General features: G+C 34.0%; 1 protein-coding gene across 12 annotated transcripts in view; it reads right to left on the bottom strand.

Moving 5' to 3' along the window:
• PHF20L1 (PHD finger protein 20 like 1) overlaps window positions 1-18,191 on the bottom strand; it is a 79,960-nt gene that overhangs the window by 32,980 nt on the left and 28,789 nt on the right. For 11 of the 12 annotated variants that reach the window (XM_055545722.1, XM_055545729.1, XM_055545728.1 and 8 more), the window contains 4 exons: window positions 13,320-13,402; window positions 9,555-9,807; window positions 7,259-7,447; window positions 6,781-6,978 (listed from right to left, as the gene is read on the bottom strand). In XM_055545722.1, coding sequence (XP_055401697.1) covers window positions 6,781-6,978; window positions 7,259-7,447; window positions 9,555-9,807; window positions 13,320-13,402 — 723 coding nt within the window. Of the gene's footprint in view, window positions 1-6,780; window positions 6,979-7,258; window positions 7,448-9,554; window positions 9,808-13,313; window positions 13,403-18,191 lie in introns of those variants that run through there. The other variant, XM_055545733.1, reaches the window with a different exon arrangement.

Consider the following 18,191-nt stretch of genomic DNA (forward strand, 5'->3'; position numbering starts at 1 on the left):
TAGTAACAAAGAAGTGGCATTTCTTACTTCAAAGAAATAAGGATGATGTTTGGTCCTTCACACTATTCAGATTAGATTCCTAGTTCCACCATCTATTAGCTGCACAGTCTCGAGGAAATCATTTAATCTCTCTGTGCTTCAGTTTTCTTATCTGCCAAATAGGAACAAGAGTATCTACCTACTGCTGTTATCAGCACTACGTGAGTCAAAATATGTAAAATGATTAGTGTCTGATAAATAATGAGTGGTTTTTTTAACTTTTCTCCTTTATGGTGGAGTAATTTGAGACTGCACCATTTCTAGAAATAGCATAAATGTGGGTCTAAACATAAAAAAAATGTTAGGGTGAATGCACTGGGCCGTCAGTTAAGATCAACTCTGGCACCACAGCCTTTGGCAACCCAGGAGATGTTGGAATGCACTCCAGCAGTAGGTCCATGTAACATTTCTGCTCCTGTGACAATTATGACAAAATGCTATTCCTGTCATCCAAATGAAATATCAAATTTCATATTAAATTATACTGGTTTTCAACAATCTGCATAAATTTTTTAAACTAATATTTAACCTCTGTTGCCTAGAACAAATGAATACCTCTGAACTCCATCGAATGTGTTATGAGGTAATGAGAAAAGCCAAAACAGAATTATTCTATAAATCATTTTTGGTCTTTATCCAAATGTAAGATATAAAGGCTTATTAACACATAAAAAATATTCAACTTAATGGCACTTAGGTATTATTATCCAATAGTCCAAAATACATTCTTAAACCAATAGTACACCTCAATAACTGTGTTGCTGTTTAGACACACTAAACCAAACTTCTCAACTCATATTCAGCTATTCCCAATGCTAATATCTTATCTGTGTCTAGGGTTAATCTAAGAAAAAGACTCTAGCACACTTAAATACAATTTCAGTCTATTAAATTATGCTCTAATATCACCATTTATGAGTTCTTTGACTTTTAAATCACTCCAATAAAGTATCAAAAAAGCTAGCATTTGATTCACCTTACTGCAAATAATTTACATAAATTAAATAAAACACAACAAAAATATAAAAATACCACTCAACTTGAACTAAATGTTAATGAGGTGCTAATAATTGTTTCAAATTCAATAAAAATATTGGTAATTTCCCTGATAAAAAGATTTCTTATGACCAAAAAATGAAAAGAACATCAAAGAGAAATGAGATTAAACTTCCTTATTATCAAGTCTGTTGAACAAATGCCTCCATTTCCTTTCACTAATCACTGCTTACTAACAATGACTGCACACCATGACATTTTCAAAAATTTAATGCGGTATTCTTGACAATGACAAGGCATTTACGACAGAAACAATAAGAGATTTGCATTCTAAATCTTAAGTGATGGTAGAGATACACCAGAAGCAGCCCTTGACCATGATTTTTGCCCCCATAGGGCCCTAATCTCTGGGAGCATAGACAGTCTCCAGTGTGAAAGGTGGAAAACGTCCAGAATCCCCTGCGTGCAAGCTAAGCCACTTCAGTCACGTCCGACTCTTTGCAACCCCATAGACAGTAGCACGCCAGGCTCCTCTGTCCATGGAATTCTCCACAGAGGAATACTGGAGTGGGCTGGCGTTTCCTACTCCAGGGGATCTTTCTGACCCAGGGATCAAACCTGCGTCTCTTACGCCTCCTGCACTGGCAGGCGGGTGGGTTCTCTGCCACTAGCGCCACCCGCATGTTGTGCCTGCGTGCTCAGTCACTCGTCATGTCAACTCTCTGCAGCCCTATGGACACAGACCTCCAGGTGCCTTTTTGTCCATGGGTTTCTCCAGGCAAGAATACTGGAGTGGATTGCCATGCCCTTCTCCAAGGGTTCTTCCAGACCCGGGAATCAAACCTGTGACTTCTGAGTCTCCTGTGTAGCAGGCAGGTTCTTTACCCACTGAGTCACCTGGGAAGCACCTGGGGTGATTCAAATGAAAGGAACTGCCTTTCAGGGACGCCTTTTCTGGCTGGAATGTGTGGGATCCCTCAGGCACTTGGAAAACAAACAACATGGTCTTGACCCTCAGCTCTGGAACACAGGTCAGCACAGCAGAACATACACAGAAATTATAATATCAGAGTGCATTCAGGAGGATCCGCTCGAGACTGTTTTCACATGTTCTGGCGGGTCCCAAACCTTTATATTTCCTTTTTTTTAATTGGAGGAAAACCGCTTTTCAACCTTATGTTGGTTTCTATATTTCTTAACTATAAAATTTCAAAAGTAAAACTAGGGAACTGAGAAAAGCTTGTCAACATTTAAACAAGGATATTCAAGTAAATATTCCTATAGGCAATAATGACAGGACTTTTAAAAACATTCATGCACAAATAGATTTAAAAATAGATCTATTACGACCCAGAGGGATGGAATGGGGAGGGAGGAGGGAGGAGGGTTCAGGATGGGGAACACATGTATACCTGTGGCGGATTCATTTTGATATTTGGCAAATCTAATACAGTTATGTAAAGTTTAAAAATAAAATAAAATTAAAAAAAAAAAAAAAAAAAGAATTAAAAAGTAAAAAAAAAAGAAAAAAAAAAAAAAGAAAACAAGCATAATAATAAAAAAAAAAAAAAAAAAAAAATAGATCTATTTAAGAATTCCACAAAAGAACAAATGTCATTTTACGAGACATTCTCTACATTGTCTTTATTTCACCATGCACCAGAATTTGGGAACCAAAGTACTAGGTTATTAGTTAACAGAATAGTGATTTGTAACTAAATTTAATCAACAGACCTTTTTCAAACAAAATACTATATAATGGACAATATATATTACAACCCCACCCCCTAGCCCTGGCCAAACAAAAAACACGATAAAAAACAAATGGAGCTGGTGCACTGGGATGACCTAGAGGGATGGTATGGAGAGGGAGGTGGGAGGGGGGTTCAGGATTGGGAACACGTGTACACCCGTGGCGGATTCATGTTGATGTACGGCAAAACCAATACAATATTGTAAAGTAATTAGCCTCTAATTAAAATAAATAAATTTAAATTTAAAAAAATAATAAAAATAAAAAAAACAAATGGAGCTATTCAGATTAAAGCAAGAGAGACAGATCTCTGAGCCATATCTGCTTTCATGTCACGGAAAGCCCCGTAATGCAGAGTGGTTTCTTCAGTGTGTTAAATATCTGATTTTTCTGGCAATAAAAAAAGAGGCTATCCCTGAGACTCTCCATGGAAACCCCAGGCTTTGAATAAACCATGAACATTTGGTGTGGGGGTGGAAGTAGATTAAGGAGTCTCTGGTTGTGGTTTGGTTTGGTTTTGTACAATTTTGGAAAAAAAAAAAAAAAAAATTGAAAGCCACCCTAAAACAAAAAGGCTTTCAGAAAATAAATGTGAAGTTGGTGTAAGATGATGGACTAACCACCATCATTTAAGATGCCTGCACAGCACCGGGCACAGGCGACTCGGCCACAAGTCAGTCTGATTGTTGGCCCACCCTTTCATACATTGAGCTTCCAGATTTAAACTCCGTAAAGAAGTGAAGTGAAGTCGCTCAGTCATGTCCGACTCTTTGCGACCCTGTGGACTGTAGCCCACCAGGCTCCTCCGTCCATGGGATTCTCCAGGCAAGAATACAAGAGGTTAAAGTAATTCAGTAATTGTCATACAGACATCCAGGAGATAAATAAGAAAACCAGCCAACATTCCCAGTTAGCAACAGAACTAATAATACTAGAACTAAGACTCTATCCCTACCTAAAACTGATGGACTCTGTTAGATAAAGCATTCTGAAAATAAAATAGTTTTACAAGGGCACCAATGACTGTTTTTGTTGTAATGTGGGCAGCTATGTATTCTTAATCTTGTTCAGTCATATTGCATGCATGCTTCCCAGTAGAAGAACGTAGAGGATTAGTGCAAGTTCATTATCTCTACTAGAAAAATAACTAAAAGCAAGTGTTAACCTATTGAGAATAGGTGTATATAATAACTGTATAATCTGCATAGTATTATCAGTTCTTTATCTTGACTGCTAAACTCAGCAGTGAGAACATAATCTCCCACAAGAAAAAGTAAAACTCTGTTAAACTATTCCACAGTTAAGGACTAATATCCTCAGTCATTCTAAATACTCCAAGAATTTCAATTTGAAAAAAACACCCCAAAAAATGTCTTTGATACAAGCTCTGGGAAATAATGTTTTCTACAAGTTTTAAAATTCAACAGTAACAAAACTTATTTTTATAATTAAGATGGAACTGAACCAAGTAAACATAAAAAAAAAAAAGATGAAACAAAAACTCTTGGTATTTTGACTTCAGATGGAAGAAAACTTGGGGTGCAGAGAGAAGGCCTACAAACACTGCAAACCATTTTCAAGAGTAGCTAACAAAAATGTTAAGAGAAAAAAGGCACGCAGACCACTGAGAATTTCCATGCAAGTCAGACAGGTTCACAGAGTTTTAATCAAAAGGTGTCGATTAGAACACAACTTGAATTCTATTATTTCCCTCAAAAAATAAAAAATTAAAAGAGGTTAAGAGAAACAATCCCTCCCAACCCCACATTCAAATGCATTCAAATATGTTGTGACTGTGTTCAACCCTAATAAACAAGACTTTCAGTTAATTAACATTTAAAACCATGCATTTCCTTGATTTAAGCAATTAAAGTTGCCAGTCATCACCATACTTAAAATGGTCGTCACTCTTCAACGAATTTACAAATTCATCACATTATAAAACCAACTCCTCTCTACCTTTCACTTTCCCAAAGAACTACCTTGCTACTTGGACTTTCTCAAATAGTTATTTCTAATACTTACTTAAATAGGAAAAAAAAATCATGCCTTCCCTCTACCCCAGTGCATCTTAACCATTACAAGAAACAAGAACCACACTTCAATGATAATTAACTGTATCTCCACAAATATGCTAGAAATTCTGGAAACAACAACACTAGGCTAGCACTCTGATTAAACACAAAATCACTGGAATCATGGATTTCCATGCACAATCACTACTTTGACATTTTAGGATACATCATCCAGCTGGCATAACTTAGGTATAATATACTATTTACACTGGTCTATCTTTCAGTCTTGTTACTATTAGAAAAAAATACATATATAAACCAAAATACAAATATTTTCAAATGCACAACTATAAATAATCTCCCCAATGAATATATATTTTAACTTGAACATATTTTTATATATTCAGTACAGCAACAAATTCCACATCGTCAAGGCACTCTTAAGAACTTTACTTCTTGAGGAAAAGTATCTTAAAGGTTAAGCGTAATTCAGAAATCTTGTGAAAACAGGGGAAAGAAAAATCAATTATCCACAGATAGAAGGGGCTTTTACAAAGTGTCCAAAGACAATGGATAAGATTTGGGAAATGACAAAAAATGTTTCAAAGCCTACATATCTCCAAATTTGGGCATCGGTTTTTAAAAAAATCAAGATATGGAAACACTATCGCATATAAAATAACTTCAATCTTTTTTTATTAATGGACTTGTAGAACACTGTATACTTACTATTAGTTACATTTTACTTTCAAAGAAGGAATAAGAAGGTAACAGCAGTAATGTAAAAAGCATGTTTCTTTAAGTTACTTCATTTTATTTTAACCAACAGCCACCAGAAAAGAGCAAGCTCTATTTCATACTTCACCCAAAGATTTGATAAAATGACTTCAGAGAAGACGCTATTAAAATCAATTATCCCCAATGCTCTTTGGCTGCAAATCAAAAACAGTTTTATGTTTTTTTCCCATTTCAGAACTGACTCAGTTCAGATCTCCTTCATCTATCTAATTCTAAATTAGTAACTTACTGGAAAGGTATTAGTATTGGCCTTTATTTTTGAATTGCACATACTCTATGCTTGAGGTTAAATCCTATAAAATTCCAAATAAAAGGATGTAAACATATAATGGAAATACAAATTAATATTCTGTCACATTAAAATACCAATTTGATAAGACACCTCAGAAAGGTTTCAAATAATTACAAGTATCATAAAATAATCAAAAAATGTCTTATAGAGTATGGTTGGTTTTACACATGAAGCTCCCAAAATAACATTATAATCAATTATGGTTAGATTTGGGAGATTCTGCTCCAAAATATGGGACTATATTTAAGATAAAGGTATATCGTTAACTTAAGCTAAGTGTTTCTTAAACATTAAGTTCTATTACAAACACTGGAAAAGACCCCAATGCTGGGAGAGATTGAAGGCAGGAGGAGAAGGAGGTGACAGAGGATGACACGGTTGGATGGTATCACCGACTCAATGGACAGGAATTTCAGCAAACTCCAGGAGATGGTGAAGGACAGGGAAGACTGGAGTGCTGCAGTCCATAGGGTCATAAAGAGTTGGACACGACTTAGCGACTTAACAACATTCAGTAACTTATGCCAAGTGTTTCTCTAATTCTATTACACTTCTTAAACCTATAAAGTACTGATCCTGTTAAGTATTTTCTGGCTTCAAAACCAAGAACTTCTGTGATTATATTTAACTCTAGTAATTCCTAATTAGTAGAAACGGGATATAAGAAAAAAGTAGGGAGAAGCAAGTAAAGAGACAAAATAACAATTATGTCCAGGAAAAATGGTAGAAAATGGTCGCACAAAATGACTTTAAACCCCATTTTCCACAGCTGTTACATAAAACATTTATGAAGAGGAACAACATATTAAAAAATGTAATTTATACATCAAACTGGTTTTACCATATAAATGCAAGCCTAGCTAACTGTAAAAATGAATCTCTTTTACCTGAGGCTGCTGGAGCTCCTCTTGCATCAGTCACTGCTTTGGAAGAAAGATTTGTAAGCATCTGTGTATCTTCCTTTTCTGCTCTGAGGCATTCATTATGATAAGAGGGATCTGGGGCTAGCGGTGTTGTGACTTCCGAACCACGACTTAAGTCAAGAGGGAGACAGGGTCCCAATGACAAATGTGCAACGTCAGGTACTACACAGAATAAAGAACGCAATATGTTAACAGAGGTACACCATCTCAGTTAATATCAGTGTGGATTAAAATGCTACATAAGTTAAACAGTGCCTGGTAATCAACAAAGAAGGCACTGAATGAACATTTGTAGAATCAAATGAAGTGCTTATCTACAAAGTCCAGAGATCTTAAGAAGGAAAAAGGCAGAAATCTCTTAATATTTTAATAATCTTTATCTCTTAAGCGTTTTCTTTGTCTTCTTTTATGTTTGGATCTATAGGAAATCAATATACATTACCCTCTGGTCCTGAAGACTCTTGCTGATTTTGAGAACTGATGGAGAATACTTTCCCATCAGTGGCTGGAGAGGGAGGAGAAACCTTTTCTACAGAATCATCAGGCATGGGCAAGGTGGCTAAACGCTGCGATCTTCTTCTCCGCTCACTATGCTTGAAAGGTCTAGGGGGGTTCACAGGCTGTGGAGGACCTAGAAAAAGATCTTCAATGTTCACGAAGCAGATACATGCCGGGATCATCTTATCATATTTAAGGAGAAAAAACGGGAAAAATGATTCAAATTCTGCCCTCTGATGTTGTTAAGGTATCCACAAGGAACAGCACATGTTCCAAAAGGAATCAAAGGCAAAAGCTGCCCTCATTCACAAGGGTTAACTTTTAAACTTTTAAAATCTAAAGCCTACTAGAATCAAAAGAAAATAACATGGAACATTCACTTCAGGTAGTTTCCCATGGAAAAGACTACAGTTTATTCTCTAATTGCAGATCGTTGGTTAGTTGCCACTCTTCCTTTGGGAAAATTATCTCTGTATAGCCAAAGATTTCTTAAAAAAAAAAAAAAAAAAAATATATATATATATATATATATATATATATTCCTTTTGCTATATTACAAATCTAGAATCTCTAAGGGAAAAAAAAGACAGGGGCATAGGTAACAAAATTCTGACATGCATTGTAGAGTTAGTGCTTTACTTGCTAAAGTAAAACTAATGTAAATAATTTTATCCCACCCTCATTCCCCCAAATAGATTTTTGTAAACATATGTTTGGGCCTGATTCATTAAAAAAAAAAAATAAACTGAACACAAATAACTTTAAGTACTCACTATGGGCAAAAAATGAGAATTTTTAAAAAATATGACAGTTCTTGCCCTCGTGTGTTTTTTGTTTGGAAAAACTCACTCACTGAGTCACTTGAGCATCTTCTAGCTATATATTACACAAAAGCTTAGAAATTCTTTATAACCTTTCATTTTCTTTCTACACAGCACATATACATTTTGATTATTTAGAACAGGCAGGACTACATAAGCCAATATATTTATGTTAATTTAGAAGGAGAAAATAAGCGAGGTCTAAAAAAGTTGATGCTTTGGGTATTTAAAAGTACTTTTACAAAAATCAAAATGAAAAAGACATGGTGATAACTGAAAGAAAAGGATAAAATTCATTGTGTTTATAATACTAAAATATAAAACAATTCAAAATAAAATACCTATCAATGTCATCTGACATTTTAGTGACTACTAATGACATTATTTAATGATAAATGCCATACAGAAGTAAAGCTTAGGATGAAAACAACTGAGTTTTTCTGTTCCCATCCTTTCATTTATTAAACAGAACCAAATCAAAACAAAAAAGTACCAAAACCTTATCGAAAAATGAAAAATACAGTTGAGCAAAAAAATACAGCAACTGAATGGAAGAGAAATTTAATATATTTGACTGATAGAAGTCTTCTCAGGGCCACCAGTTTTAGTTGCTGTAGAAGATATGATATGGAGGAGTTCATAGGGAAAACTGTCATATTCATTTAATAATCAGGTTACTAATTCATTTGCTGTTATAAACAGCAAAACTATCTTTTACCCAGTGAATTTAGGTAATTATTTTTCATTGTCTCTAACTTAGAATACTAAAATATGAGAACCATAGGGTCAACACAAGTCTTGTCTTAAATATATCCAAACCCATGTTGAAAGGTTATGTTTAAAAGACTAAGTAAATGCTTCAAAGATTAGCAGTATTGAAACAGTAAAATCTTTAAAAATAAGATCAAGGAAACAGTTTTCTTCTTTCATTAGTAAAATTAATCTGAAGTCTGTGCTCTAAATCCTAGAAGAACTGAATAAAATGTATTGGGGGTGGGGTATAGACAAGTGGGGACAATGACTAAATCGACCCATAAGAATAGTCTTAGGAGTTCAGGAAAATATCCACATATCCACTATGGGTCTTTCTGTATCCCGTAATTTTTTTTTTTTTGTAATGAATCAGGCCTCTAACTGTGTTGGATCATTAGTTGAGGAGAGTCAAACTACAGTGGAATTACGGTTACTAAATGCTGCGGTTTCTTAACCAGCAGTATAGTCACTGTCCCTCTGTACAATACATCAGTCAGAAATGTATATGGATTTTGCCCCTGAGAGAGTTTCAAGCCTTCCCTGTCATAGCCACTTAAGTTTGAATTTTTAAAATGCAACTTCATAAAAATACAATATAACTACAACCAAACTGTTTTTAATGTATCTTATAGGATAAGTAACTATTTTTTAAAAATCTGTGCTCACTAGTTTTATTTATCATTGAAGAAGAAAGCTGAGATACAAGCGTCAAATCCTCGACTTGTATTAATTCTGGGGAAAGTGGTGATTTAGGGGGTTTTATACACCCAGAAGAATCTCCAGATTCATGTTTGCATTTCTTGCTGCGAGCCTTCCCTGAAGACAAAGTTGAGGATAACAGTGCAGGTTTCTGAGTGTTGGCAGAACTGCTAATGTCAGCTTCATTTTTTTTCTGACTTTGAGGTTTAGGTGAAATCGCCTGAATAAATAATAAAAAATTGATATTTTTATTTTGGTTTCTTCATTTTTGTTCTTGTTTTCTATTTTTGATTGTTAAGCAACTTTAGTATCCAAAAACATTGTTAAGCAACATATAACATTTCTATTACAAATGAAAAACCAAAAAGAACCCCACAAATTATTAACTAAAAGTTGAATAGGCTGTCTTTAAAGGGATGCTGTCGACCTGTCTAAACTGGGGTTTTTTTTCAATGTATTATTTATAATATTCTCAGAATATAAAATGTTACCTTACTGGACAAATATGTTTGGTGTTAACTTAAAACATACCTCTTTGGAAATCATAATTACCAATGACAATAATAATCAGGTAAATAAACAAATTTCTGTTTTAGAGCATTAAAGGAATACATGTAAGCTTCTGATTTTCAAATTAAAAAAAAATAACACTGTCTTTGAGTTCAATGCAGAGGTTTAAGTAGACAATTTCCCTTTAAAGAAAGATCTCAACAGGAAAACAATGACCAAATTAACGAAACATTATCTTTAACTCATTTTAGTGCTGAAAGCTAGAGTTTCATAAGCATAATGCATCATGAAATCGAAGCCACCAGCAATACAGAGTTAAAAGACTAAAAAACAATACAAAACAAGCAACAACAGAAAAAAAAAAAAAAAAAAAAAAACCAAGGAGTAAAACCAAGTGTAAGTTAAAAACATTGGATTTAAAAACAAAATACGTCGCATTCTTAGATGAGAGTTTTTACCTTCTTCCTGCCAACTGATACTTTTAAAAAAAAATTAGAACTTTGTCAGTTCTTTCATAAAGAATACCTTCATTCATTTGGCAGTAAAATGTCCTACATTTGTAAAATTATACGTGAATGTGTCCAAAGACTACAGAGAACAGCCACATCAGATGGACTTGCCCTCTATGGTGCTGGAATGCCTATACTGTATCTCTTTTTGACATATGTATCTGAGAGCAAAGTATGAGATACACTTAAAAAAAAAAAAACAAAAAAAAAACCCTATACTAAGATAGGCCTCTGTAGAGAATCAAACTGCTAGCTCTATGAACAACATGCTGGTCCCCAAGAAACCTTTTTTACTTCCCTATCTTTTGTGAGGGATGACCAACAGGTCTGCAGGCTGCAGTTTTCTGGAATATGAAAGGAACCAAATAGCTTTCTGTTCCCTGAAAATCCAAGGCGTTCATTTTTGGTAGAAAAACAGCGAATATCTGGTATTAAGCAGGGCACCTTTGACTGCGCTACAGATGGCATGTTAGACATACCACATTAAAAGGTGGGTGTCAAGCATCTCATTTACTCAACTGTCATCATTTATATTCTTGAATTTACTCATTACACACGTGTATAAGTGTAGATTCATCACTTGAAAAAAAAAAACTCCATATATAGAAAAGATTCCTAAGCTTATTATAAAAAGTGTTGCCAGAAAAGTAATTAGAGCCATTACTTGTAAATAAACAATTTTATTGTTCATCTTCACATATGTGAGACATCACTACAGCATCCATTACTCTCAAATTACAAAGTTATAAAACAAGATTTTAATACTTAAATTAATATCTTGATAAGGTGCTTAACTTCTAAACAAGGACAAATTAACATTCTTTAAAACTTACTGAATTATGCATCTAATGCAGGTTTTATCCAAAAGTAAAATATAACATAACAATTCCCTAATACAATTAAGTAATCTATAATTAATAATCTGAGAACTGGGGTTCAAGACCACAGAGTTTGAACTTTCTTAAAGTAAATAAATAAATTCCTTAGCACAGTAAGTTTGGGCCTTAGGCCTGTTATAAATCTACGTCATGAGTGAAATTATTTTACTCATTAGGGCAACATAGGTTAGTGACAATACCTCTTCTTCAAGTCATACCAACTGAGATGTAATTAAGAATTTTATAACTCGGCTTTTTAACTCTGAAGCAGGGCAAACAGTATAAGAATTAAGAGTTCGGTTACAAAACAGTTCACATTGAAATCATCCTGAATGACAAAAAAGGGGGCAACAGTATTATGTTCTTAAAAATCTAAAATAATTTACAAAATTTTCATTATTAATCACTGGTCTCTTTGTTACAAAACTGGCAAGGACTCTCAAAATCTTCTTAATTATGGAATAAAAACAGCCGAGTTACTCAATTTTTCTCCTTTTTAAGCTCAGTTTCAAAATGTTTTCTATACTTGTCTCTGAAAAGGGCACTGCCCTCTACACTAACTTCCACACATAATAATTTTCACAATCACATTCATCTCAGTAGGATTGTGCATAATGAAAGATTGACATTGTAATGAATTTTCCAGAAACATTTTATTACCCAAGTCCCTGACTTATTGCATTCTGAGAATACCATAAACAGTGGTGAAAATACAAAATATTGTTATATCTGGGACGTTGAATATAATAATACACAGTAAAAAAAGTCATTTAAAATTTGGTTGATATACTGACAATAACGGCAAAGACTTAACCGTTTGATGACCACAGAAAATCAGAAGGCATGATTCACTGACATATTAATCAATTTAAAAGATCACTGATTTAATACAACATTAATGGAGGCACCAAAACAATGCACTATTATCAAATCAGGCCTAAAATAACCCTGAAAAACTCAATACAATATCAATTAAATTTGGACTGTTTTTTAAAACGCATATGGAGAAGACCAAAAGGTACTCAGGTACTCATTTTAAAGTCTTCTTTATTAGGCTACTAATAAAGAAAATTAAAATAATACAAAAAGGATATAGTAAAACTACATTAAGGCTCAGATTTTAAAACAGAAGAACCAAGGAAATTCAGTTATGGCTATTACTGTGTTCTTATAGTCTTACAGTGCCCCAAAAGGTAAGCCCTTAGAGAATGGAAAAGCATGCACAGTCCATTATATACAGGTATTGTGGGAATCTGAAGGTAGCCAAGGCAAAATCTAGCAACTGCAACCTTCATTTTCAAATTCCTCTATTAGGTGGTTTAAAGACAGACCCTTAATAGCTTTTTAAATTATTTTTGTAGTTATTAAAATATACATCCTAGCAAAAATGTATGGCTCATTGATCAATTCATAAAACACATAGTCAGTCTAACAACACCAATTGTTACAATATAAAAGAAACTTCTTACAAAAGAAGCTTTATAAGATGTCAAAAAACCCTGTTTTAACTCACAAATGAAAAGTATTTGTGTAAGGGTCTTTTCATAAGCTAGTCAAAGGTGATCCAGCTGGAAGCCTGTATGCACCCTGGGAGGCACATCTCCTGGCTTTTCACCACTGGGAGACAAAGGCTTTAATGCCAGCCTACTGAAAATAAACACTAAGTATGTAGTTTATCTGCATACCTTGGAGAAGGCAGAGTTAAAAATGTATCACCCATTATTTTCCTATCCCCATATCTGATCAAAAGGGTGATTTCAATTATGTGGATACTATAGCTCCATGATAATTCCAGCGGGGAACCTTGAAAACAATCAAATGCTACCGTTTCATACCTGCTCCAGCATTGGAGCCGTTTCATTGTAGTCTTCCTTTTTTTCAGCACCATCCACCCCAACAGCTTTGGATGCCAACAAACCTTGAGAAAAATCGTACAGAAATTGCTTATTAGAAAAGATATTGGCTTTCACATGAATTCTCCAAAATTTTAGCAGCTGAATCCCCTATACTTTTTTATAGGAAGTATACTCTCAGACGGTTACTTGTCAAATATACAAACATCTTTAATAATGACTCAAAGGGCTAAATTAGAACTTGAGAGTAGCTAACATAACAGTCTTCAAAATAAAAAAAGTTACCTTAAAATATCCTTTAAAAAAAAAAAATCACACACATACACATTTATTCTGTACAAATTTAAATTTCTATGGATTAATATCCAAAAATCTAAGACTGCTTAAATCATTAATATCTTAGGCTTTGTCCATACAACTGAAATAAGATATGGAATTAATATTAAGATATAAGAAATCCTTTCAAACATCTAGAATATAAAATGATTGTTGTTGTTATATTATTAGCTTTTTATATACTCCCAATTTTTTATTTCACTTGGATTCTTTAACCTAAGCCTCACAAGTGTGTTTCTATACCCAGTTGTACCCGATCACTTACAAAAGTGGTGAGAACATGGATGGATTCCTTTTACGTTAATGGAAAAAGAGTATAGATCCTGCCTACATTTGGATTTCATATGATAGCCTCATTATACAATTGATGAAATAAACTGGGAGTTCCAGTTTTTTCCCATGTATACCTTTAATTTTCAATTTTAGAAGACAGAATATTTTATCCAGAGTATAGTTAACATTAAGAAACACTAAAACCTGGCTTTAATTTAGAAATTAAAGGCATTTACTCAGTCAAGAGTCTTTGGTAAGCACCAGATAGGTGCCCTCAATGGAGGCAAATTTATTAACATAACTCTTGTACACGTTTATTTCTTATGGCCACCACACACGTAAAAGGTCACCCAAAACCATTTCTGCTTCACTTCAAAAGAGAGGCACACAAAACTCTGGCTTCAAAGGAAGTATGTTTAACAGTCAACAACTTAACAATAAATTTACTTCAGCAATTATACTACTTGTAGTATTAAAGCTATCTATCCCAGGGACAGGGGAGCCTGGTGGGCTGCCGTCTATGGGGTCACACAGAGTCGGACACGACTGAAGTGACTTAGCAGCAGCAGCAGCATACCATTTTTAACAGGAGGAAAAAAGGGCCCCAAAATGCCACATAACTTTGAGTTATCCCTGTGCCAACGCCCCTTGACTCTTTCAGGTAACAATCTCTAAGATGTTAAGTAATGTAGGTAGAAATTCAAATATTAAAATTGCATTCTCAAGGTAAAAGTAGAATCAAGTGTTCTATCAGGCAAAAAGCACCTTTCTATTGTTAGATAATGAAGCTGAATATCTATCACTCAGAACTGTAATTCAAAATAGGAAACGCTGAGTATAAAATAATGGTTTTGATACATCAATGACTGGTATTAAAACTGCTATTGGTGCAGTTTGACATAATCCATATTGTTTAAGTCCCATACAGTTTTAAGTGTATATTCAAATGAAGGGAAAAAGACACAATGTATAAGTAGTTTCATAAAAATAGCTTATATATCATAAATTCAATTCTATCTGTATTCAAGTAACTTCTGAACACATTTTTAGATGACTAAAAATGATGTAAGCACAGAATTTATTTAACAAAACTGCATTCACTAGGTATTTCTTCTCTAGCTAATATTTTTTACATTAAATACTACTGAAAGTAAAACAAAAAAAATTAGGAAAATTAGCTTCTTCTTTTGTAGGGAATTGAGTAGAGGCCCTACTTCTATGGGTATTCAAAGAGAACAAATATTTGCTATTCAATCTACTGACGATACTTTTTTTGTTTCCCTTCATAAAGGTGGTGGAAATACTTTCAAATCACATAACAGATAAAACAGATCACAAACTAAAATTAAAACTTAAGTACTAGAAGTTTAAAAGAAACAAAATAATTTAGTCTTACTAACTGAATTTACATTTGGATATTACAGACCCAAATAATTAAAAGCAATTCTCACTTAATGGTTTGTGAAAGGAAAATAAAGCTTTGTAATGTTCTTATAAAAGCAATGGGGCATTTAATAAAAACTACTTAAAATTAGGTTAGAAGATGTAATACTTGGTAGCCAGTTAATTCAAAAGCTTCAAATATGATCAATAAAAAGGCTTTCATACTTTACATGCAAACCATCTTATACAAGAGTTATCAAATATAAACAAGGGACAAGAAACTTTTAAATGCCCTTGAAGAAGACGCTGACTACTGCTGCCTCAAGAAGCAGTCTGAAGTCTGTCATCATGACCAACTAACATTCTGGGAAGAAATGCAATAACCTTCCAAAATGACAAGAATTGGAGGGAAATAAAAAACAGAATTGACTTTTAGTTATTTGCAAGTATGTATTAAATATCAATATATTACTAACAAGTCATCATCCAAATAAGATATCTATGCCTGGAGAATCCCAGGGACGGGAAGCCTGGTGGGCTGCCGTCTATGGGTCCCACAGAGTTGGACACGACTGAAGCGACTTAGCTTAGCATACAGTAAATATCTTAACAGAATGCATTATGCAGTTTCAAGAAATTATTTATCAGGTAGAAGTAGAATACAGATTTTTATGAGTCCCATCTACAAAGTGATACTTTCTCAATATTCTACTTCAGCTATAAAATATACAGTTGGTCTCTCACTGACAATAGGAACAAACAGAACAGAGACCAAAGCATCTTAAAATGGTAACGAGGAGGAAAGAAAGAACAAAGCAGTTAAATTCATGCTCTGCTTTTCGGTCAGGGATTCCAAAATACAATACTATTGTTGAGATTAAGAATCAAACATCCTGAATATTATTATCAATAACATTACTGGCCAATTCAAACCTCTGAATTTTAAAATTATTTTTTACGTTCCTTAAGCTGTATAAATGTATCTAAACTGGCTTAAGGTCTAGAAACTCCTAGAACTATTACACACATGCCAGGCACCAACTGCTAATGTTTCTTCTTTTACTCTCTACCAATATGTATTTTAAAATCTACTCAAATTTGCTTGCAGTTCGCTTGCAACTCTGTCCCAAAGTATAAACTCCTGAGCATCTTTGTAACATTGTTTTTTCTAAATCAGCATGCACAAAGTATATAATTATCAATAAGTTTATGACATAATGAAAACTAAGATTCTGGAAGAATATATATATATACACACACACACAAACGCACACACTCTCTGCAACAATAATTTCCATGTCTACTTATTTAAAAATTTTGAAGCCATCCTATACCATTCCCTATATAGAAATCAGATTTGGAATCTCTGTAGGGTGTATATATGGTTAAGAAACAAAGAGTGAATAAATACATGAACTAAATTTATCCAGCAGCTGGTTCACTTATTTGCTGTAAGAACTACTTAAAAAATAAATTAAAAAGTGTGGTAGGGAAATAGAGCAGGGTGAGATGCTGCCATGTTACTTGGCTATTTCTCTCATCAGAAGAGGGACAAAAAGACACATATAAGTGAGCTTGATAAATTTAAAATATACCATAATTCCATAACAAAACTGCTACTTCCTATCAGTTCTCATCTCTCTTTTATGGTCTACAAACTAAATTTACTGTACAGAGGCAAGCCTGCATCTCAATCATCAGAAACAATCTTAAAACATCTATTATCTTTTTGCATGATACAGCTGTAACATGAAATCAGAAATAGACTGAGATGAAAAACTATTAAAAAGTTAACACATAACTTGAGTAAATAAAGGGAAAAGATCAGAACAGCTTCACACTTGTAAAACTTATGCCTTTCTACTGATGCCATAACTATTACTTGTTGATTTAAGATTCCCAAGAGGAAGTGAAGAAAAAGTTCCCCCACTACTCTTTTTAAGGCCATCGGAGATACTGCATCACTGTGAATTAAGCTGCTTTCTTACTTTACTTCTTTAAATAGTGAGCTTGAATTTCCTAGTAAATACATATTTTAAGTGTATATTGACTGAAACTAAAAGTATCCAGATTTTAGGGAAAAACACGATGCTGGTAAGCTGGCAGCTGAGCCACCAGTGGCACTTCCGTCTTCCTTGATCTTGGCTCTCCCAATAAGGCGTTTCAATCTGGGTATCACAGCAGTGAGAAGTACTAACCCACAGAACAGAGCTCTGGATCCCATTATTCTAAGACAAAACTGAGGTCTCAAGCTGCCAGCATAATAATCACTAGAATAACATTCATTAGCTTTCTCCAACATTAATAGTTTCTAAGGAAAAGGTGGAATGGGAATGGGTAGATTGATTTGAAATATTTCCTGTCCTGGGGCCAAATATATCCCTTATCAGAGAAAGGCACAAAAATGATATTAACAAATGGAAAGATTAAATACTCTCACCTGTTGAAACCAATTATAATTACTTAGATGAGTGGGCTTACCCTCTTTAGATAATGGTCAAAATGTTTAATTTACATTTATTCTTGGACCTGATGATGAAACCAACTTTTTCAAATTATTTAAAAGAATGTCAATGAAGATTTACATAGCTTTATTAGGCCAAAGGAACTAAAATTAATATCCTTAAAATTAAGAGCATGTGACTGATTATTAATTAAAATATTTTAGCAGCTCCTTCATAATATATGTGCTTCCCTGGTGCCTCTGGCAGTAAAAATCTGCCTACAATGTGGGAGACCCCAGTTTGACCCCCTGGATTGGGAAGATCTCCTAGAGAAGGGAACGGCTACCCACTCCAGTATTCTTGCCTGGAGGATTTCATGGACAGATGAGCCTGGCGAGCTACAGTCCATGGGGTCGCA

Source organism: Bubalus kerabau, chromosome 14 (assembly GCF_029407905.1).
Source record: "Bubalus kerabau isolate K-KA32 ecotype Philippines breed swamp buffalo chromosome 14, PCC_UOA_SB_1v2, whole genome shotgun sequence".
Classification (NCBI taxonomy): Eukaryota; Metazoa; Chordata; class Mammalia; order Artiodactyla; family Bovidae; genus Bubalus; species Bubalus kerabau.